The sequence below is a fragment of the Cyprinus carpio genome, chromosome B13, assembly GCF_018340385.1.
Source record: "Cyprinus carpio isolate SPL01 chromosome B13, ASM1834038v1, whole genome shotgun sequence".
Lineage (NCBI taxonomy): Eukaryota > Metazoa > Chordata > Actinopteri > Cypriniformes > Cyprinidae > Cyprinus > Cyprinus carpio.
The window spans coordinates 3,808,625-3,833,522 of record NC_056609.1 but is presented as its reverse complement, the minus strand read 5'-3'; the positions used below and the strand labels follow the sequence as shown (position 1 = coordinate 3,833,522).

At 41.8% G+C, this 24,898-nt stretch overlaps 1 protein-coding gene across 1 annotated transcript in view; it reads right to left on the bottom strand.

The window, feature by feature from the left end:
- Window positions 1-639: 639 nt before the first annotated feature.
- LOC109101276 (slit homolog 1 protein-like) overlaps window positions 640-24,898 on the bottom strand; it is a 66,269-nt gene continuing 42,010 nt past the window's right edge. The window contains exons 25-37 of the mRNA XM_042736289.1: window positions 22,672-22,743; window positions 21,457-21,620; window positions 13,610-13,734; window positions 13,433-13,530; window positions 12,966-13,105; window positions 12,150-12,243; window positions 11,929-12,066; window positions 5,522-5,750; window positions 5,162-5,292; window positions 4,834-4,988; window positions 3,954-4,242; window positions 3,657-3,868; window positions 640-3,159 (exon numbers count right to left, since the gene is read on the bottom strand). Coding sequence (XP_042592223.1) covers window positions 2,921-3,159; window positions 3,657-3,868; window positions 3,954-4,242; window positions 4,834-4,988; window positions 5,162-5,292; window positions 5,522-5,750; window positions 11,929-12,066; window positions 12,150-12,243; window positions 12,966-13,105; window positions 13,433-13,530; window positions 13,610-13,734; window positions 21,457-21,620; window positions 22,672-22,743 — 2,086 coding nt within the window. The 3' untranslated portion in view covers window positions 640-2,920. The remainder of the gene's footprint in view (window positions 3,160-3,656; window positions 3,869-3,953; window positions 4,243-4,833; window positions 4,989-5,161; window positions 5,293-5,521; window positions 5,751-11,928; window positions 12,067-12,149; window positions 12,244-12,965; window positions 13,106-13,432; window positions 13,531-13,609; window positions 13,735-21,456; window positions 21,621-22,671; window positions 22,744-24,898) is intronic.

Below are 24,898 nucleotides of genomic sequence, written 5' to 3'. Positions count from 1 at the left end.
ATGCATTTTCAAATGTTAGGGCTTTTTTAAAAAAAGTACGCCTTAACTGTGTAATTTTATTCAGAAAATGCATGTAGAAGCCAGCATTTTGAATATGTGTACAACAGGAAATATATTTACGTGGCGTGAATCATTAATAATTCACAATTTAAGTGTTTTTGTTGTCGTTTTTGCTTTTTCAGTGACAACCAGATTTGTTTGTTGGATCATATGTCCTATGAACCAAATATTTTGATACTTAACCCTTTAACCCCCTCCATCATCCACCCACATAACCCCCCCCCCCCCCCCCCACCACCACCCATAAAATGAGCTATATTTTATGAAAGCCTTATGTCTAAATAAGTTATGTTCCAAATTTGAAGTTGATATGAAAAAAAATTTGGTTCGTGTGAGGTTTTATTTAGGGGTTTTATTTATTTATTTTTTAAAGTACCATTTCCATGGTAACGCAATGTCCGATTTCAAAATGGATGAATCACAGGATGAATCCTGGGCTTCTAAGCTTTCAAATGATATAAAATTTTTGATAGAGAAAAAGGACAACAACAACAAAAAAAAGTGCACCAAGCGTCCCACAGGTGGGACGGTGACAGTTAAGGAGTTAAACATTTTTCATAAAGCAGACATAGACACTCATATAATCACACATTTTAATGAATGAAAAAGGAGGAAGTTCAGTAAACATTTTGGTGGCGCTACTTACATTCGGAGTAACTGCAGTTAGTCAATGTAACTATTAACGTAACATCAGAAGAATAAACAGCAAGAGCTCTTAAATGTTCTATATGCAACAGCGACAGTATCTTTCACAATAAAGGTTCTTGAGTTCATGACGTGATGGTTGACTGGCACAAGGTTAGTTCAGACTCATGCAATCTACATTAAAAGTCTGCAACCCTTTCCAATGATTTGTCTGCACTGAAGCGATGACATTGACTTTCATTCCCAGTACCTCAGTGTACAATAAGAGCAATAAGTATCCACAAAAGTCAAAACATTGTGGAGAACCCAACCATGTGGTAAAATGGATGTATGGGGATTAAATTACTGCTAGTTCTCATCATAAGCAAGTCGTTTCTTTTGGTCTTTGCTTAATCACAAACCGCTAGTAGCAGTCGGGGCTACTGACTTGCTCTTTAATATGAGGACTGGATGGTAGCTACCCTTATTAAATTCCTCATCTCAATGACCTCTTTTTCCTCTCGGCTTTATTCACAACTCAAAATCAGCATACTCATAAATGAAATGTAAGCTTTCTATCTGGAAAGGTCTTCAAATAAATAATTACAAAATCAATCACAAAGATATTTTAAATGAATTAAATGCGGTATTCACATGGAAGACATTTACAAAAAAAACAAACAAACAAACAAAAAAAACCTTCCAAAACAATCAACACTGGCTCCTAATAGCCTAATAATTATCTATGCTTTGGCCAGTTTCAAACCACTATAGCCTGCATAAGCAATGACCGAACAAAACACCAAAAGTCACCGAATTTCTCACTGCTGTTTGATAGTAAAATCCCCAAAACACAAATTTTCTTAACATATAAAAATACTATACCAAAATGAAATACAAATATATATTAGAATCTGTTAAGCATTTCTGTATAAAGTGAAGGTCTAGGGAGTTAGGAAAAGGAAATCGACGCAAAAAAAAAAAAAAACACCGAAATTAAATGAAATAATCCAAACTGCACTTGTTTTAATCCTAGGACAATGTTCATGGCAATTTGCAAACCTTCATGAACGCAGTAGCTTGCAGAGGTAATACTGTATGAATCAAAAAGAGAACATGGTGGTATCTGGGAAATCATTACTATTACTGGGAGAATTGCCACTTCGAAGAGGTGTGTACAGTGTTGTGGTCATAACCCATAGTCATATTGTACCCCTCAAACAGTTTCAACACTGACCAATATAAAAACTGCAGTGGTGTTGCATATTTAGCAGTGTTTCGATAAGCGATGTTCTATTTTCTGCTCAGCAGTACTAATATTAACCACAATCCAGACATCACGTGACAATGAGCATGCATCTTAGAAAACTGTGTGATGGGATCTATCTAGCGCTTGACTTCAGCTCTCCCTTACATTCTGTAGAGTTCTCTGAGGTAATGGAATGACAAACACTGTATGGAATTGATCGAATGGATCCTTTTATTGGACTTTCATTTGCTCGATCTATCGAAAGTCAAGATATAGTAAAGAAGCTTCCCTCCAACAACGTAACTCTATGTTATGGCACCAGAAGCATTGCAGAGCTCTTCACACATTCACATGGAACGCTGCTGGGTATTTTTGGCCCCCACGTCGTTTATTAAGGATGTCATATTTGCAGTGGAACTGGGTCAAGGACACATGGAAGTGTCCTGTGTGCCACCCATAACTCAAAATGACTGGAAATATCTGGCAAGAGAGCATGTCGTTCCATGCACATCTTGTTTTTCACACGTTTTATCTTACCAGCATGTCTCCGAGGATGTATTCTTCCACACAGATATATCATACATGTGGTTTTATTCAGGCATGGTGGAAATGTGGATGTTCCTTTCGTCACCATTTTGGAGTCTTATGTGCTCAAATACATGTCCTGCACTGCAGAGAGACCATCATTTTCTTCTAATATGTGACTACTCTCCTGCTTTTGGGCTGAAACAAGCCAGGGGCCACCTCGCTCGCCTTCCTCTCAGCAGAGTTGGTGTTATTTTACCTTTCTGAGACCTTACCAAAGGACAAAAAGGGGTTGAATTTTCAGGCTGTGGTGGAAATATTAAGGGTTGGGGTGGTGGTGGTGGGGGGGTATGTCTCTGTATACCCAATGATAGATGATATCTACTTCTGTTGACTGTTTGTGATGGCTCTTTCTGCGGTTCTGTCAGACTGTGATGAGGTGGTGATGCTAGTGGTTGTGTTCTACATGCATCCCACACAGCCACACTTGATGGTCTTTTCAACCTCCTCGCTGAAGGATGTGCCATCGCTGCACTCAAAAGTGTATTTCCTGCGCTTCATCCTTTGACTGGCGCAGCAGGAGCCGGTGTCGCAGGTACCGCTGCACTCCACCCATGACACCATGCGTGTGGTCTGACAGAAGGCATAACCGCGCTGCACCTGGTAGAAGTCCCGCACTGGCTCCCCGTGGCACTCAGACTCTAAAACAGAATAAACGACATGAAAGTCAAATTGACAATGGACAATTACTAACCAAATAGCAGAGAAAAGTCTAATTTAATTTAATCTGGTATTGTTCATTTAGGAGTCACACTTGTTGTTCGCAGTCAAAACTGACCGGAGGCCATAATCGTGTAATAATTTTATTTTTGTGAAATGATGATACTGTATTTTCTGTCAATAATATTTTTTTTCTTTAATAATCTACATTTTGAGTGTATTTCATGTTACTAATTAATATTCATATCTGAATTTTGGACTATTTTCTCTATAAAATGTAAAAAAATAAATTGTATTTAGCAGTGTTTCGATAAGTTTGGTACCATTCTGATGAAGTAGGGATTTATTTATTTTTTTTCAGTCTAAAATAAGCGAACAACACCGGAGTAGTACCGCAGCTAGCTATGCTTTATCTCATCAGAAACAGAATGCTTGACAATAAGCATATGCCTGAAGGGTTGTGCTTATGTTTTCTTACCCTTGTCACATAACTCTCCACTGTAGCCCACCTCACAATGACAGTAGGCATCTCCTGTGTCAGATATCTGACAGTGACCATGTTTGCACTGAAGCTTTCTGCATGGATTGAAGAGCTCTTCCTGCTGGTTGCACAGGGCTCCATGAAAACCCTCCTGGCATTCACAGCGGTACGACTGCGTGTCCATTGGAATACATCTCCCATGGACACACCTGTGTAAAACGAATGAAGGAATTAGAGCATTACTTGTTGCGCCTCGGTCCGCTCTGCATATTTCACTTCTAGAATTTGACTGACTTGCTGCCTAGGCAGGGGTTCGCCGAAGGCTGGTCACAGTGTTGCCCACTCCATCCAGGCTGGCAGTGACATACGGGGCCTATGGCGGTGTTGGGTTGGCAAATGCCATGGAGGCAGTATATCTTTCGGCAGGGCTCACATCCGGGCACCACACCAGGTTTCATCTGGGTTTTGGTAAAGTCTTGTAGCTCATTATTGATGTAAAGGTTCTGAATACAGCCGTGAAAACTGGAGCTGTTTTGGATCTGCCAGATGCGGGGAGCTGTGGGGTGGACGCTGACCGGCATGCCTGATTCAGTGAGAAGGTGATGTACAAGCTTATGAGTTGGGAAAAAAACTGGTACACATGTAGCAGAACACTGATGCCACGTAAATTCAGTTACCATTAATATTATATATGGCAGAGTTCAATGAATCCTGCTCCTCGAGGTCAACTGTCATACAGAGTTAATCTGCAACTCTGATCAAACACTTGTGAACAAGGTCTTCAGGATTACTGGACAATTACAGGTAGGTAGGTGGATTTAATAAGGGCTGGAGCTAAACTATGTAGGACAGTGGCTCCTCTAGGACTGGATTTGAAAAACCTTAGTATACTGTTACTGTATGTATATATTCAAATCTCATTGTTTGAGGAGTCATGCAAGAGTGCTTGATATTCCATCATGATCAGGACAGAGAGTTGTCCCTCTGTGTGTTAGTGGCAGGGATTTTTTTAGAGCATTTCCCACAGTTGGTTTGGTGATTCTATCAAAGTTCAAGATCAATAGAGTGGAGTACATGTGCCATGTCTAGGTGGGTACACAGAGGTGATTGATAGTTTTGTACAGTACAATTATAGTAACTGTGATGGAGGCAGATATTCATGGTGCACTCCTACCTCCCACATATAGTGGAGCTTCTCCCCTCAAGGGCTGCACTTTCCCAAAGCTGTCCATGGTTGTTGGGATACCACCATCTATGGAAAGGTTCACCATCTGGTCAAAGGTCACCAGTTCTACAGTGTGGAACTGACCATCATTGATTGTCTCAGTACTGTGTAAAGCAAACATGAAAGATATCTAAAGTGAAATTTAAATTGTATTGAAGCTTCATAAATGTTTCATTTATAGTCAGCTGAAATGTAGTGATCTGTCATCTTGATAATTAATGTCCCTACATGCCAACATTAAATCTGAAAAAAAAAACCATCTTAAACTCCAGATCACCTGTAGATTGCATGACTTGGTTGGCTGCCAGGGTCATAGCTGACTTTAACATGACCTTCATGAAGCTCCACAGCAATGTGATCGTTGTCCCCATTATACAGAAGAATGCCATTGTCTTCTGCGGTGGACACCTGAGAACAGAACCAAAATAGATCTATCATCTGTAGATGAACAGAACACATTTGACCGCAGTGACCACCTAATTTGCCAATGCCAAGAAATGGATCTTATCGCTACAATGGTTACCTGTTATATAGCGCTCCTACTAAATATAGCATTTCTGTATGCTTCAAGCCATATGAAAGACGATATACAATAACACTGTTGAATTTCATCCAGAGTTTGGACTTTGTTGAATACCTGTAGTGTGATGTTAGCCTGAGGCCAGTTCTTCGGGTCACTTAGTAGCAGATAGGAGTCTCGGTCCACAAAGTTGACACTGACCAACTTTTCACAGCGTGGTCCACCAAACCCTTCCAGGCATTGACACAGTGCATGGCCCCCCCGCTCCACACAGGGGGCATTGTTTTGACAATTGGCCAGGTCACAGAGAGAGCGTGGAGTAGATGGGACTTCACAAAGCTGTCCACTGTAGACAAAATGTTTCAGGTCATTTTTGATAGTAATTGATTTTCTCTGTCATGCATGTTCTTCTGCTGGAGTGAGCATCTATAAGACAGACTGCATGAAAAGAGGCACACACTGCAATTGTGTAGATCTTTCCACTTCAAGGTCTGAATCATTGTTTTATATAATGACAGACAAATAGTCTTAAAGATGACAACAAACATAAAAAACACCATCAGTTTTTAGAGGTGAGACGTTGTAGACCACCTATACACTCAAAGCAGGCACAAAAAAGACCCACAGTGCCATGACCAAATAATCTAACCTAATATTTATTTGCACTGAAAACAGCAAATACACACTCACTGTAAAACAAACCAGGGCCAATATATATATATATATATATATATATATATATATATATATATATATATATATATATATATATATATATATATATATTTCAGCTGCTTGAACCCGCTATCTTGTAGTATGGCAACTACCTAAAGTTCTATGTAAAAAAGCTGCATTGCCCACATGTTCAGCTTACTCTTCATCACTACAGCCCGGTATAAAGTAATGACTGCAATATTGGTGACAGCAACAAGATTTACTTAATGATGAGAATGCAGACAAACCTGCACCAGTTGTATAGGGACCAGATGTCATGCCTAAGTGGCTCCAGTACCCCATACACCCATAGTACCCCCCACAAAAACCTTGGGTAATGGAGTCCTAGACCTTCTTCAGGTTCACAAAACACTTTGCAAAAAATAAATAAATAAATAAATAAATAAGCAAAATCTTATGCCCCCTCTAGAAGAGTTTCTCTTCTTGCTGAGGTCTATCCAGCACTGGCATAGGCTTTTCCATGGTAGGCTGAGAAGTTTGATCTCTTGATCCTAATCCCCATACAGTGTTGAATAGACATACTAGCCATGAAAGCCCAACAACATCCAGGGGTCGGCCAGGTGAATTGACAATGACTTATTTTTAAGGCATCTACTTCAGGTTCAAAAGTTCCTCAAAATGTTCCTTCCACCTCCAGACAATATCTCGGCAGTTCCTGGTCCTGATAAACAATTGCCTGGAGCAGACCATGCCTCCCCTGCCTTAGCCATTTGATGCTTTGCCACAACCTCTTTGAGGCTGATCAAAAGTACTTTGCAATGGCATCTCTGAGCTCTTCTGACACCCAAATTTTTGCTTCCATATCTACTGTGGCCGCAGTCTCTGGCTCAGACCAATCAGCAGTATCACCCCACAAGGTTAAACACTCCTGACAGACCTTCTTCTTCAGATCACTTCATCATTATCTTTTCAGGGCACCTTCATCACCTCCTGTGTCTACCAATCTGTCCACTCAGACTCCACGTTAAAGAGCTAAGCAGGGTTGAGCCTGGTCAGTACATGGATGGGACACCTCCTGGGAAAACTAGGTTGCTGCTGAAAGAAGTATTAGTGAGGCCAGCAGGGGGTACTCACCCTGTAGTCTGTGTGGGTCCTAAAACCCCAGTATAGTGACGGGGACACTATACTGTCAAAAAGCACCGCAATGTTAAACCGAGTCCTGACTCTCTGTGTCCTGAATCCCATGGCACTTCTCGTAAAAGAGTAGGAGTGTAACCCCGGTGTCCTGGCCAAATTGCCCCCCTGGCCTTTGTCAATCATGGCCTGCTAATAATCCCAACCACTGGATTGGCTCTATTACTCTCTCTCCTCTCCACCTGTAGCTGGTGTGTGGTGAGCATTCTTAACTCATGTCTCGAGCCTCCTTCAGGAAAAAGGAATAGCACATCTGAAGATGGAAAGGTCTTCTGGACAAGAATCTTCACCAAACATTCCCATTTCACCCTCATAATGTGTTTGGGTTTCCTGGTTTTGTCTGGCAGCCTAACTTCCATTGTGATGGAACACTCTGTTTCTGGCATATCACCAGGGACCAATTTGTCTAGAGCTAGTGCTAGAGCTCTGGACAACACAGCTCTCTGGTGCGCTGTCACCCAAACCCCTCCACCACAGTAAGGTGGTGATACAAGTGGGGCCTGATTTTTGATTTATTTTAAACTCTGCAAACTCTGTCTGGCAACATTTGTTTGGACAATAAATGTAAATATTACCAGACTTCTCTCTAGTTTCAGGAACGAGAATCTAAACATACTTTTGCAAGCTTAATTCTAAACTGACTTGAAATGCTTTCAAAGTAATTCATCTACCCTGGTCTTGGACATTAAGTAATTAATTGGTAGTTTTTAAAACTGCTTATTCCACGGCTCTGTGGAATACTTGATCCTGATTGGTCAGTCGCAACATTCCGAGGTATGTTATCCCTGGATAACAACCTGTAAAAGCTAATAACACAGGCTTATCCGGGTAACAGCAGTTGGTGCTGTACTCTTGCTTGAACTATTTTTTTCTTGGTGGAAGCTTTGCGTTTGTTTAGCTAATAAAATATTAAAACTTGATTCAAAATGGTGTACAATTGTTTAATTATGTCATCCTGGTATCGCGGAGTCCCTCTCATTTCATACAAACGCAGCTGCTGCCATTTTGCTATGATTGTTTTGTACGCTGTAATGGATTATAAGAGAACTAACAAACTGGTAAGGTTTTAAAACATTTTCGTCTTAGCCGTGTAATAAGCGGGATAATGTACATCCAGCTGGTTGTTCTCACAGAATAAACCCCTTCAGGCTGATGCAAGACCCCTCCGCAAGGTGCGATTCATCTGCGATTATGAGGGCGATTTTGTCTAATTGTCAGTGAACTATGGCTCTGTGTAGTGAAAGCCACTCAATCTGAAAGCAAGTGATGGTGATTTACTACTAATCACAGGACCAGCTTTACTGACGAGATGCGCATGACAATCAAATGCGATTAATTGCGCAGCCCTACCAGTATGACTATATTAGCCCAGTTCTGTCAACACTGCACTGGCTCCCTATTAAACATCGTATAGATTTTAAAATCCTGCTAATTACTAATAAAAACCTGAATGGTTTAGCACCTCAGTACTTGAGCAAGCTCTTAATCGTCTTATAGTCCTCCCCGTCTGCTGCGCTCTCAAAAATCTGGCAATTTGATAATACCTAGAATATCAAAATAAACTGTGGACGGCGGATCTTTTTCCTACTTAGGGCCCAAACTCTGGCATAATCTACCGAACATTGTTTGGGAGGCAGACACACTCTGTCCATTTAAATCTAGATTTGTATCCAGATCAGATGGTCACTGCAGTCACCCGGATCCAGTATGTATCCAGCCCAGATGGTGGAATTTCAGCGGAGACCAGGACAACTAGATGAGCCCCAGAGACCTTGTCTCCTAGATGGCCGTCAGGACAAGACCTCGGAACCAGATGAGCCATCTGCACAATCTAACTTTGCTGCAGCATGAAACAACCTGCTGGTTTGTCTGGCCAGAGGAGAACTAACCCCCGACTGAGCCTGGTTTCTCCCAAGTTTTTTTCCTCCATTCTGTCACCAGTGGAGTTTTGGTTCCTTGCCGCTGTGTTGCTTAGTTGGGAACACTTAATTTCCAGCGATATCATCAACTTGATTGCACAGACACTATTTTAACTGAACTGAGCTGGATGAAGACGTCACTGAATTCAGTGATGAACTGCCTTTAACTGAAAACTGAGTGTTTACTATTGACCTTTTGAATTGATGCACTATTTTCCTATTTTGATACTGTAAAGCTGCTTTGACACAATCTGTATTGTTAAAAGCACTATATAAATAAAGGTGACTTGACTTGACTTGACTTGACTTAAATATATTTGAAGGAACAAGCAAGTGAATCCTTTGGATTTAACTGGATTTCTGCATGAACTCTCATAAAATCTGATCGGATCTTTACAGGTGCATCTCAATAAATTAGAATGTTGTGGAAAAATTCTATTATTTCAGTAATTCAACTCAAATTGTGAAACTTGTGTATTAAATTCAGTGCACACAGACTGAAGTAGTTTAAGTCTTTGGTTCTTTTAATTGTGATGATTTTGGCTCACATTTAACAAAAACCCACCAATTCACTCTAAACAAATTAGAATATGGTGATATACCAATCAGCTAATCAACTCAAAACAAAGGTTTCCTGAGCCTTCAAAATGGTCTCTCAGTTTGGTTCACTAGGCTACACAATCATGGGGAAGACTGCTAATCTGACAGTTGTCCATAAGACAATCACTGACACTCTTCACAAGGAGGGTAAGCCACAAACATTCATTGCCAAAGAAGCTGGGTGTTCACATAGAGATCCAAGCATGTTAACAGAAAGTTGAGTGGAAGGAAAAAGTGTGGAAGAAAAAGATACACAACCACCCAAGAGAACCGCAGCCTTATGAGGATTGTCAAGCAAAATCGATTCAAGAATTTGAGTGAACGTCACAAGGAATGGACTGAGGCTGGGGTCAAGGCATCAAGAGCCACCACACACAGACATGTCAAGGAATTTGGCTACAGTTGTCGTATTCCTCTTTTTAAGTCACTCCTGAACCACAGACAACATCAGAGGCATCTTACCTGGGCTAAGGAGAAGAAGAACTGGACTGTTGCCCAGTTGTCCAAAGTCCTCTTTTCAGATGAGAGCAAGTTTTGTAGTTCATTTGGAAACCAATGTCCTTTCCCAGAGTGTGGAGGTAGGATGGAGAAGCTCATAGCCCAAGTTGCTTGAAGTCCAGTGTTAAGCTTCCACAGTCTGTGATGATTTGGGGTGCAATGTCATCTGCTGGTGTTGGTCCATTGTGTTTTTTGAAAACCAAAGTCAATGCACCCGTTTACCAAGAAATTTTGGAGCACTTCATGCTTCCTTCTGCTGACCAGCTTTTTGAAGATGCTGATTTCATTTTCCAGCAGGATTTGGCACCTGCCCACACTGGTTGGTTAAATGACCATGGTGCTGGTGTGCTTGACTGGGCAGCAAACTCACCAGATCTGAACCCCAGAGAGAATCTATGGGATATTGTCAAGAGGAAAATGAGAAACAAGAGACCAAAAAATGCAGATGAGCTGAAGCCCACTGTCAAAGAAACCTGGGCTTCCATACCACCTCAGCAGTGCCACAAACCGATCACCTCCATGCCACGCCGAATTGAGGCAGTAATTAAAGCAAAAGGAGCCACTACCAAGTTTTGAATACATGTACTGTAAATTAACTTACTTTCCAGAAGGCCAACCATTCACTAAAAATGTTTTTTTTTTTTTTTTTTTTTTTTTTATTGGTCTTATGAAGTATTCTAATTTGTTAAGATGGTGAATTGGTGGGTTTTTGTTAAATGTGAGCCAAAATCATCACAATTAAAAGAACCAAAGACTTAAACTACTTCAGTCTGTGTGCACTGAATTAATTTAATACACGAGTTTCACAATTTGAGTTGAATTACTGAAATAAATGAACTTTTCCACGACATTCTAATTTATTGAGATGCACCTATAAGTCACAACACCTTGTTTCTTATTTAGTGTTTTCCATATCATAGACACATCAACAGTTTTGAAGTCATTTGTTGTGAATAAGTTGAAGATTAAATCAAATTGTATAACCAAAATTCTTACTTTTTTCTTATCACAACTGTATGTAATGAATATAGCCCACTGATAGTTTACATTTCAGGTAAGATTACCTCAGGAATCTAGATGAGAAAATTCCACCTGGGATAATGACGATCACAGACTGCCCAATTAGTTCCCAAAAATTACCTTCATCTGTAAATTCTAGAAATGTAAAACTGGTGAGTAAAAAAAAAGTAAGAGTTGAGTGTTTGAGCAAAAGGTCAACTTTCTGAGACAACTTTTATCCACAATGACTTATGAATGGGAATACTACAACAAAAGCCATTCATCCTACAGAGATGCAGGAGTAACATGGCAAGTGCTCTGCACCATACAGCTCCACGTCAGCACATGTAACAAATCCTCAACATCTTCACTTATCGAGTCCCTCCAGAATTAAAGTCTGCTGAAGTGTTGTCTGTGTCCCATGGGTTTGATGACTGACAATAATAAGAGGTAGCAGGGGAATCTCTCTGAATGCCACACTCCACAGTATCTACACCTGGATAACGAGTACTTTATACCTCCATCACAAGAATCTCCAAAGTACACCATGTGGCAGAGTGAGATTAAGGTTGCTAAGAATTTGGTCACTGGTTAGCAAAATGGTGTTAAAATGTAAATACATTGTTGTACAGAACTGACCTGTAGCTCTTGGGACAAACACAGGAGTATCCGTTAACACCGTCCACACACTGTGCCCCATTCTGACACCTGTGGTCTTTACAGTCATCATAGTTCACACTGCAGTCGTCACCCACATAACCAGGTGCGCATATACACCTAGATCAACACACATGTACACAACCATTATTTTGATCATTTGGGTAATAACAAGGCTGCTAGGTCAAAGGAGATGTGGTTACTTTGGGCCAGTGACTGTGATGAAGCAGGTGGACTGGTGTTTGCAGGGACTGCGAGTAGAAGCACACATGTCCTCCATATCCTCACACATCTCCCCTACACACGCAAACAGTGCAATCTGTAAGTCTGGTGTAATAACAATGTGCTAACAAGATTTTGAAAGAAAACTAAATTTGGTGACACTATTTTAAATTGTCCTTGTTACACATGCTACATCTACTAACTATTATAACAACAATAAAACATGCAAGTAACACTGAGCCAAACACTAATCCTAACCCTTACCATATAGTAAGTACATGTAGTTTATAAATATTACTCAGTACTTACATGTATAATTACACTGTAACAAGGACACCTTAAAATAAAGTGTAACCATACTATGTACTGCTTATAGTGAATAACTAGGTAATAAACCTGAAACAATCCCTAAACCCTTACCCCATGCAGTTACCTTATATTACCCAGTAATATTATTTCTTAGTATTTCTTAGTTAAGTGGATTGTAAGTACACATACTGTAAACTGTCCACTTTAGACCTTCTACTAACTACAAGTAACTACAAGTACAACTACATGTCAGCCAGCAGTCATTAGAGTATTAGTAGCCTGTCTGCTTAATATCTGCTTTATTTTGATGGTCAAACATTCTGACTACTGATTAACTTTGCGACTACATGTCAACTTTCTCTAACCCTAACTATATCAGCTGATATGTAGTTGCAAAGTTGTAGGTAGTAGAATGCCTAAAGTGGACTATCAAAATAAAGTTTTTATTAAGAAAAAGCATAATGTGTTCAGTAAGTAGTAACATATACCTGTGTAAAAAGGGGCACATAAACAGGTGTAATTGTTGATCCCGTCTTTGCAGGTTGCTCCGTTTTGACAGTCATTGTCTTTACACTCGTCTATGTCAATGTCACATGTGGGACCTTCAAAGCCTGCAGCACACGAACAGCTGAGAAAACACAAATGCATCATTTTAAATGGGGCTCGAACTTTCAAATCACTGTGGGAATGAATTTCATGAAGAAGTCCAAGTCATATTTCACCCCAAAAGCAAAAGATAAAAATAAGAAATATGTGTCACTTCAGGATTGCAGCTTATGTTAATTAGATTTTTTTTTCATTGTGATATTATTTTCAGAACAATTCACTCAATGAATTGAACTGATTGATCAATGAATGAACAGACACAATGGTTTTTAAAATGAAAATATACTGAATTTAACACAACATATAACACCTTAATGTATGATTTAAACAACTTCACGCATTAACAGACCTAAAGCCCTCATCCTCTTCTTCAGACATGTGGCATGTTCCTCCGTTCTTACAGGGCTCACTGACACAAGAGTTGAGTGGCGTCTCACAGTTCTTGCCCTGTGCGTGAAAGGAAATGTGTAAACGTTTCACGTCCGTCTGTCAGCATTCACATCGCTCATGTGTTTTGTGTGCTCACCTTAAAACCCTCTGAACAGCGACACCTGTAGCCATCCATCTGATCGGTCTCGCAGCTGCCGTGGTTCAGACAGGGCTTCAACATGCACGGGTTACACTTCGCTAGTATAGCAGCATCCACTTCACCTGCACACACAGAAACACATTCCTCACTGCATATGACCCTGACAGACACACAATAGAAGTCCCTCAAAATTCATCCACATTACAACTGAGTGTCTCTCTCACAGAGCAAAGACTTGTGGAAGAGATCTGATGAGATGTGAAGCACGCAAAGATTTTTATTTAACCGTCATGTCAGTCATTGCATGGTCAGAACCTGATAAGATGCAGTTCAAAAGCACAAAAGCAGTCACAGGTATATTTGTAGCAAAAGCCAACAATACATTGTATAGGTCAAAATTATACATATTTCTTTTATGATAAAAATCACTAGGATATTAAGTAAAGATCATGTTCCATGAAGACATTTTACAAATTTCCTACTGTAAATAAAATATATCAAAACGTATTTTTTGATTCGTAATATGCATTCGCTAAGGACTTTAAAGGCGATTTTCTCAATATTTAGATTTTTTTTGCACCCTCAGATTCCAGATTTTCAAATAGTTGTATCTCGGGCAAATATTGTCCTCCTAACAAACCATACATTAATGAAAAAAATAACCCTCAAAAAATTGACCCTTATGACTGGTTGTGTGGTCCAGGGGCCGGTTGCACTAGCTGGATGTACACACCGTTGTAAGACTAGGGTGCGATAAAATTTATACCCGTTGCACCATCTCGGCGTAGTGTTACATCTGAGACTCAATTCTAAGCATTCATATTTATAGTGTGCCTGCCATACAATAATCGGAGTAAGTTTTGTGCTTTGTTACTTTTAGTCAGATATAAAGTATCAGCTTTCAAATTCTGTCAGTTTTATCACAAAATACAAACTATAAATGTGGTTTTTCAGCCACAGAATGACATCAGTAAAACACACAATGTCATGTAAAGTCACATTGACCTCAGGAAAGATATTCCTTGTACATAAACTCGATAGTCAGCTAGAAAACATAACTCTAGAGAGAAGCACTGTATTACATTCATTATATTTTACTTAACCTGCTGCCTTCATTTTTAAAGGGGTCCTATTAGGCTCTTTTACAAAGTCTTGATTTTGTTTTGGGGGTGTACTAGAACAGGCTCTCATACTAGGTTGTTCGAAAAACATATAATTTTCACGTATTTTACATTATTACAACACCTCTCTCCCCAGTCTGGCATGAAGGGCTTGAATAGTTCCTGTATCAAATGAAGTCCCGCCTTATGAAATACAAAATGCGCTGTGATTGGTTAGCTGGGCCAGTCTGTGTTGTGATTGGTTAGCTGGGCCAGTGTGTGTTTTGTTTGGTTAGCTGGGCCAGTCTGTGCTGTGATTGGTTAGCTGGAACAGTGTGTGTTGTGATTGCCAGCACTCGGCGCCTGGTCGGGAAATGTCACGCCCCTTATCATAGCCGCCTGCTGTGAGCTTCAGTGTAAATATTGCATCAAAATCAAATTAATTTGAGCGCGATTTAAACCTGGACGATTGTAACCACTCTAAGCTCGTCTGTCTTGGGAACACTAGCATGTCTCTGACATAGAGATAACACTCATTGTCTTCTCTAGTGCAGCTCAACCAGGTCTCGTCCCATTCATCGGTATTTGTGATATCACAAATCCTGGAAAATATGCGTTGCAGTCCAAACGAGTCGTTCGTTGTAGTTTTTGAAAATTGATTTCTGTTAAATAAAATATCTCCTTTTGAAGTGGACTTTGAGCTTTGTAACTTTGTAGATCTTTTTTTATGCTCAAACAGCAACATTACAGACTAACTAAAGTTGAAAAAGTGAAAAAGCGTAATAGAACCCCTTTAATAATTGTTTGAAGAAATCTGTCATGTGAATGTGCAGGGAGACTTAACATATAAAAACGCGGACTTGTTAGAAAATGTTAACTCAATGAAATCATGGTACACCCAGCTTTTTTATGTCTTGCTGGTGCAACCGGCCCCAGGGTCACAATTATGCATTTGTGGTCTACAAAACGTTAGGTTACTGACATTATCCCGGTTCTCTGATAACATGAAGTGAGGTATCTCACTATGGGACCGCCTCAGGGCGTGGCCGATTGTGGAAGCACCAATAACACCACGTCTGCCAACCATGGCAGACCAATCGCTGCAGTGATCAGGGAGTCCCGCCTCCCTGTATATAAACCGCAGCTACCTGCCATTTTGTCATTCTCCGCATATCTCTTCTCCGTGCAGGACAGGCAAGCAGGGCAATGCTTATGAGATACCTCACTTCATGTTATCAGAGAACCGGGGTTACGTAAGTAACCTAATGTTCTCTTTCTAACATTCATTCAGTATCTCACTATGGGATATAGACCACTCCCGTATTGCCGATATGCTGACAAAGCAGACTAAGAAAGGCTGAGAAATTATCTGAATCATAGCTCCCGACGGAGGTGAAAACAGAATAATATGAGGAATTCGCCCTTCACTAAAATTGCATTATACAATCTGACTACTCACTCCCAGAACTGAATGGGCCAGAGAAGGCTTTGTTACATCCAGTCTATAGAAACATGCAAATGTGTGGAGAAGACCAGCTGGCTGTCACGCAAATTTCTTGAATAGAGATGCCTCTAAACAGAGCACAGGAAGTAGCCACGCCTCTAGTAGAGTGTGCTCGTAGTCCTATTGGGGGCTCCAAATTCGAATTATTGTAACATAATATGATAGCCTCCACCACCCAATGAGAAAGGCATTGACGGGAGATAGGTCTTCCTCTGTAAGAGTCAGCCCACGAGACAAACAGCTGATTGCTCTTACGAAGTGTATGGGTTCTCTGAACATACATATGCAGAGTACGAACAGGACATAAACTGTGTAACCTCTCCTCCTCTGGGGATGCAAAGAGTGGCGGATGAAAAGCTAGCAGGTCCACTGATTGAACTGCACCAGCATGATCAAACACTTTGGGTACAAATGCAGGGTTAGTTCTAAAAGTGACTTTTTGAACACCCGGAGCGAACATCATACATGAGGAGTGAATTGATAAAGCATGTAGTTCACTCACCCTTTTTGCTGTAGTGAGAGCGAGTAACAGAGCCATCTTTAGAGCTAGTAGCTTCAAGGCAATTTTATAAATGGCCTCAAAAGGGGCTTTTGAGAGCATGTTCAGAACCACGGACAGGTTCCAGGGCGGGACCAGCGGCTTCGATACTGGGTGTAACCGACGTGCACCTCTCATAAATCGACAGACGAGAGGGTGCTGGCCAATAGTACCCGAGTTAACACCCACATGACATGCCGAGATAGCGGACAGATAAACCTTAACCGTAGAAAAGGCTCTGCCCTTATCTAGAAGGTCCTGAAAAAAAAAATTGCACATCCGAAACTGAACACAAGAAAGGAACTATGTTCCTATCTACGCACCAACCCTCAAACACCCTCCATTTGAGATTATATAAAGAGCGCGTTGAGGCAGCCCTCGCTTTCTGAATTGTCTCAATCACTTTCGGAGGTAACCCAGCTGCATTCAGATTTAGCCTCTCACGGCCCAGGCCCAGAGAGCTAATTTCTGAGGGGAGGGGTGAAATATTTCCCCCCATGCTTGTGAGAGGAGATCCCTGCGCGCTGGTAATGGCCATGGTTGGTCGTAGAGCAGTTGCGCAATCTTCGCAACATAAAGTCCCCCCGGCCAGTATGGCGCGATCAGAATCATTACATGTTTGCGTTCCCGAACAATTCGTAGTGTCGGCCCGATCAGGCTCAAAGGAGGGAATGCGTAAAGTAACACGTCTGGCCACTCGTGGGCTAGAGCATCCACACCCAACGGTGCATCGTTGCCCACCAGCGAGAAGAACAGGGGACATTACGCGTCTTTGCGCAATGCGAAGAGATCTACAGCGGCCTGGCCGAATCTCTGCCACACCATGAGCATAACATGGGGGTGGAGTCTCCACTCCCCATTCAGAGGATTCCCTCTGGACAGTAAATCTGCTCCCCTGTTCATTATTTCTGGAACATGCGTTGCGTGTAATGACAGGAGGTTTCTGCCGCTCCACATAATCAGGTCTCTCGCTAACAAGTGAAGCTTGTGAGAACGCATTCCTCCATGTCGGTTTATGTAGGCTATCACCGTTGTATTGTCTGTCCTGACCAATACATGATGATTCTTGAGAAAATGCAAAATGTCTCAGAGCTAGTAACACTGTCAGTAGTTCTAGAACACTGCCCCCCAGCCCGTGAGAGATGCATCTGTTGTCACCACTTTCCTCAATAGTACAGGACCCAGAGGACATCCTGTCCTGAGAAAAGATGGGCTCTCCAATGACAGAGAGCGCTCATGCATTCTGGTGAGACGTGCACTCTGCGGCTGAGACGGCTCGTGGGGCGAATTCCCTGTGACGCTGTCCAGTTCTGAAAATCCCTCATTCTCAGCAGTCCCAGGGGAACCACTGACACTGTTGAGGCCATCAGACCCAGTAGTCGAAGACATACCAAAAGAGACTAAACTACCTCTTGAAAGAGGGAGAGGCATTTGATAAATGTTTTGATGCGTTCTTCTGATAGGAACGCTCAAAACCTCACTGAATTCAACCTGAGACCCAAGTAGACTATTTCCTGTGAAGGAATTAGACAACTTTTCGTTTGGTTTATCTTGAAACCTAATCTCTCCAGATGCGTCACTAGTGTGTGTGTATCGCTCACTGCTTGATGCGGAGACGGCGCGCAGATGAGCAGATCGTCCAGATATGATGAAACTCTGACTCCTTCGTTGCTTAACGGTGTCAGAGCCGCTTCCACACATTTGGTAAATACCCTGGGTGCTAAAGCCAGGTGGTAAGCGAACCTCAGATATTTCCTGTGAGCAGGAAAAATATCTATGTGAAAATATGCATCCTGGAGGTCCACTGAGTTGAACCAATCCCCTTGATGAATACTTTGACACAAAGTTCTGAGTGAAAGCATTTTGAATTTGTATTTTCTGAGGTGTTTGTTGAGGACTTGTAAATCTAAAATGGGACGGAGACCTCCCCCTCGTTTGGGAATCACAAAATAATGGGAGTAGAAGCCCATCTGGCTTTCCTCCATTGGAATCATTCTTATCACTCCTTTTCTCATTAAAGAGGATGTTTCTTCCTCTAAAACCTGAGCTGCTTCCCCTTGGGCCACTGAAATTACCACTCCATTGAACACAGGAGGTTTTACAGCGAATTGAAGTTTGTATCCTCTGTCTATCATGGTTAAAACCCAGGGATGAACTGCGCATGCGTGCCAGTTCTCCACTTGAGCAGCGAGTGAGCCCTTCCCAGCTTCGCTCACTAGCAGTGCTGTGGCACCCTCTAGTGGCAAAGGAGGTGGGGGGAATAATGCTCCCTTGAAGGAGTTATATTTGTTATTTTTTGTGATTGTTTTACTCTTTTGTGATATCTTTTTATTTTTATCCCGCTCTGTGCCCTCAGCCCTTGGCTTGGATGCGACAGAGAAAACTTTATTTGTGATGGGATGCACTTCTGTGCACTTCTGTCTTTATGCACTTCTGTCTTCCCTCCCTCAGAACAAATCTCGTAAGTAGAGGGAGAAACAATTCTTTGGGGGGCGCCAGGGGAACATGGGCCATTTTCCCGCGAACACTGGACTTTGAACTGCCCATACGAGCACTTTGCACATTTAAATTCCTACTCCGTTTCCCCCGCGGGAGGGAGAAAGGAATCGTTTTGAAGGGATGGAACAGAGAAACCCTGAGTGCTGTCTCCAAACCCTTCTTGTTACCAAACTGATGTCTCAGGTCGACTGCCTCTTTTTGTTCCCCTGAGGGGGGGTTGACCGGTGTTTTGCTGCTGCGGCTGCGAACGATTGTTTCGGTTTCACAAAACCAGGCTTTGACTGAGGGTCCGCGCTTCCTGGCTGTTGTGGCGGAGCAGGACGTGAAGGTTGGTAATCCGAATGACCTCCTCTACCTGAAGGCCTGAAATTCGGACGGCTTGGGTGATAAGGAAGAGCTGCCGGCTTTCTGGGGAGACAGACTTTGAATGCTTCTCCCTCTTTTTTCCGCAGGTCACATTGCTGATGCATAGCTGTTACCATCGCGCCGAACATGGCCTTTGGACCGATAGGGGCATCCAAAAACTCCACTCTTTCTTTGTCAGAGAGGCCTGACAAACCCAGCCATAATGATCTCTCTCCCACAACCGCTAAGCCCATACTCTGACCGCAACTTTGAACTGCTCCACGGGACGTGCACAGGTTTAAATCAGCAATGACGCATATCTCCTCCCAGAGTGCTGGGTTGAGAGAACAGGAGTCCAGCTGATGCCCCATCTCCTCTAATAACTCCGCTTGATAGGCTGTAAGGAGGGACGTCACATTCAAAGCATGTACGGCCAGTGCAGAAGATTTATAAATCTTTTGAAAAACAGAGGCGGCGAGGCGCTCTGTTTTCCCTGGCAACGAGGCCCCGGTTGAAGAGAGCGCTGTCCTGTGGTTCGGATGCAAATGATTCACCACAGATGATTCTACAGGGGGAGGATCTGCCATCCCCAAATCCTCCATTCTCTGGACATCTAGCCTCGAGAAGCCCTTAACAGGTACTTGGTGGGAAAAAGGCTTATCCCAAAACCTCTTCATTTCAGCCACACAAGCCGAGACTGGAATAAACTGCTTCGCTGGAGGGAGACGTGACGGAAGTCTCTTTCCGTCATACAAGTCTCTTACAGCTCCTTGATCTGTTGGTCTGGATGGCCAGTCGATTGACAGTCTAGTCGCGGCCCTGCGACAGACCTCGAGAAGATCTGTATCTGTCTGTACAAGGGAGGGTAAGCTCTCATTCTGTGCACTCGGTGGACGCGACTGCATCGGGGGAAGAATAGCATCTTCATCGTCGTCATCCTCGACCTTGACGATGGTCGACAACACTTCGTCATCATCATCTTCCTCTCCCGCTAGCGGATCTTCAAACAGCGGGAAGGACGGGTGACACCTTCTCCATCATCTCACCCCAGGAGCTGGAGGCCTGTGGACAATCCATCAGTTCCTCTCTGGGTTGAGCATAGAGGCATGGGTCCGACTTCCCAGCTACTGCAACACGAAGCCTTCGCTCTCGGGTTTTGACCGAGAATGTCGCGCAGTGGGGACAGCCCTCGGGGTTGCACTGCCTGTGCGTGTTTAGCACCCAAGCAGGAGATACAGAGACCTTGTGAATCTTTCGCAGAAATCCACATTCCGCACACACACGGATGAGGAGGACAGCCCTTTCCTCCAGGGCTCTCCGGCTCTTTTGCAGTGGCCATGAAGCCTGCACTCTCTTCGTACGGTAAGCCCACCACAACGTGACAACTAGTACAGAGCTGTGCTGCGATAGAGAGTTTTTTTCCTACTTTTTTTGGACTTGGAAAAATAAATAGAAAAACTTAAAGTAGAAAACTTGCCTTGACGCGTTAGTTATCTTACTCTAAGTGGCAAGTCACTCGACAAAAGTTAAGAATCTATTGCGTTTGGGACGTTACCTTTTGGCTCCGTCGATAAACTGTTTAGCAATAATTCCCAAAGTCTGCTGAGGACAGCTTCCGAAATCTTCATTGGGAAGAGAGCGAGAATGACCAAATTGCAGGTAGCTGCGGTTTATATACAGGGAGGCGGGACTCCCTGATCGCTGCAGACGTGGTGTTAATGGTGCTTCTGCGATCGGCCATGCCCTGAGGCGGTCCCATAGTGAGATACTGAACGAATGTTAGAAAGAAAACCAATGGATTTGATGGATTCATCTTCATCTTTTAGTGTCTCACCGTCATTCCACTCATGCATCTTACCTTGACACTCAAACTTCTTGGCAGGGGTGGTGAGCAGTAATTTTCCCTCCATGCCGTGCGGTCCGGCGCAGCGTGCGATGCCAGGCTCCTTGTAGCCAGTTTTCACCCAGTCGGAGAGCCAGCGCAGGCGGCAGTCACAGTACAAAGGGTTTGCACCAATTGCCCTGAGGTCAGATTTTTAGACAGCCAAGATGAGATGCATTTGAAGGCATGTATCTGAACAAACCCTGGCTGTGTATAATGTACAGTACACAGCATAAATGAGTACATCACCTCTGAACATAAAGATATACTTCTACTTCATAATGATCACTATAACAACTCAGGGGAAAACTGACATTTTTCAAACACATATTTAATAAAAACTTAAAAATGTCAACCCTAGCAGTAAAACAACACCCATGCATTTCTCTGCTGCATGTTGTGTATTACTGTGTGAGATGAAACGAGTGTGTACTTATTTTTGCAACACAACATTTGATCACTTTGATAAGAAAATCTTATCTTCCTGAATAATATTCACAAACGTTTTAGATATTGATCAGCCAGACTTGGAACATTATATCTTCAAGGAAGCCAAATATGTCTTCTATGAAAAGAGAGATTGTGAAAATGGAGATGTTTCAGAGAGGCTGTGTACTGTGTTACATCCTCATTACTGCTAGATGGCACTGTAGACATCCTAAACATAAATTGTCAAACAAAGTGTGACTGAATTCTATTCAACTCCCCTAAAGTAAAGACAAACGGCAGGAGAGGTTGGGTATTACAGTAATTCTACCATAAAATGAAGGGATCGTTCACCCAAAAATGAAAGTGTGTGCGTATGTGAGTATCAGCTACTCTCCATCAGCTTCAGTCACTTCATCCGATGTGATTTTAGATCTGTTTTATAACAGGCAGCGTTTGGTCACACTAGCTCACACTCGTTCTGTGTAGGTCTCATAGTGAACAGCCGCTGGTAACATGTGCAGATGGTTATAGGATCTGAGGACAGACAGACTGACCACCAGAGCACAAACCCTGGGAAGACACCAGTAAGAGCTCATGTGTGTTTACGGCTCTCTAAATGACAGCTTTAGGCCAAAGCAGACGTAACAGACCAGACGTGCTGCTCTGTTTCTGTGAATGTGCAGTATATTCAGTGCTCAGTATTTTGTGGAGTGTATTTTCTGTATATTCAGTCACATGCGTTTGTTTGGACCCTTTACTCACAGATGTGACAGCGATGCAGCGTCGTTGAAGATCCCATCGGGCAGTTCAGAGATGTCATTTCCATGCAGAGACTTAGAACGACACGAGAGTTAGTGATGTTACCAGTGCGCTGAACACTTTTTCTGACACAATGTTTCTCTGGACACACTGATAATGTGACATGAGTTCTGAGAGAGTCTGGGTTTGGATCTTGAACAAGTTTCAGTAGAGGTTTACACTCAAAAAATACGTAGGCCTTAATTTAGGGTTTATGTGTTTGAGTTGCATATAAAATTTCTGTCCATTTGGACACAGTTTTAACATACACTAATAAAATAATATGAAAAATGTGATTCATACTTGTAGGTCACACTTTGATGAAACATGCAAAAAAAAAAAAAAAAAAAAAAAAAAAAAAATCATGGCATAGTTTATTAATTATTTGCATGTATTTGACTTTCTTTAAACAATCAAATTTTATTATTCCTTTTATTATTATACACTTACTCAAACTGCTTACAATCAGCATAAATCTGTTAATTGTAAAACAATTAAACTTAGTTAAAAAGTATGAACATGGTTAAAATGTGGAAGGAGCAATGTTCTTTTATGAAAATTCTATTAAAAAAATATTAAAATATATAAGATTGAAACAAATTGGATTTATTGATGATACATATACAAACCTGGTTACTGTTCATTTAAAACACATTCAGTTTATTAGTACTATTATAGAAATCTGTTTCATTTATGATTGACAAATATGAATCACATTTACTTGTGTTAAAGCTGTGTAATCCACACTGATCAAATATGTATATATAATTCAACAGCATAAATCTTAAATTTAGGCCCAAGCATGTCTGACACTGTTGTTTTGAGCTGCTTTATAGCTGAATTGTGTTTCTCTCTCAAACTGTGCAACATTGACACTGTTACTGAATTAAACTGAATTAACAATAAACTAAATTGAGCTGAATAAAGACACTGTTATGTAAAGTATTGCATAAAGCTCTATATAAACATACATGACTTGACTTGAAGTGCACATCATGTATGAGCACACCTGCACACACACACACACACACACACACACATATATATATATATATATATATATGTGTGTGTGTGTGTGTGTATTTAAAAAATATGTATTTTATGCTAAGTACAGGTCCTTCTCAAAAAATTAGCATATTGTGAAAAAGTTCATTATTTTCCATAATGTAATGATAAAAATTAAACTTTCATATATTTTAGATTCATTGCACACCAACTGAAATATTTCAGGTCTTTTATTGTTTTAATACTGATGATTTTGGCATACAGCTCATGAAAACCCAAAATTCCTATCTCAAAAAATTAGCATATCATGAAAAGGTTCTCTAAACGAGCTATTAACCTAATCATCTGAATCAACTAATTAAACTCTAAACACCTGCAAAAGATTCCTGAGGCTTTTAAAAAACTCCCAGCCTGGTTCATTACTCAAAACCGCAATCATGGGTAAGAGGTTAACCCAGAAGGCCATCATTGACACCCTCAAGTGAGAGGGTAAGACACAGAAAGAAATTTCTGAACGAATAGGCTGTTCCCAGAGTGCTGTATCAAGGCACCTCAGTGGGAAGTCTGTGGGAAGGAAAAAGTGTGGCAAAAAACGCTGCACAACGAGAAGAGGTGACCGGACCCTGAGGAAGATTGTGGAGAAGGACCGATTCCAGACCCAGTGGAAACTGCGGAAGCAGTGGACTGAGTCTGGAGTAGAAACATCCAGAGCCAACGTGCACAGGCGTGTGCTTTTGAACCAGAAACAGCGGCAGAAGTGCCTGACCTGGGCTACAGAGAAGCAGCACTGGACTGTTGCTCAGTGGTCCAAAGTACTTTTTTTTTCGGATGAAAGCAAATTTTGCATGTCATTCGGAAATCAAGGTGCCAGAGTCTGGAGGAAGACTGGGGGAGAAGGAAATGCCAAAATGCCTGAAGTCCAGTGTCAAGTACCCACAGTCAGTGATGGTCTGGGGTGCCATGTCAGCTGCTGGTGTTCGTCCACTGTGTTTTATCAAGGGCAGGGTCAATGCAGCTAGCTATCAGGAGATTTTGGAGCAATTCATGCTTCCATCTGCTGAAAAGCTTTATGGAGATGAAGATTTCGTTTTTCAGCACGACCTGGCACCTGCTCACAGTGCCAAAACCACTGGTAAATGGTTTACTGACCATGGTATTACTCTGCTCAATTGGCCTGACAACTCTC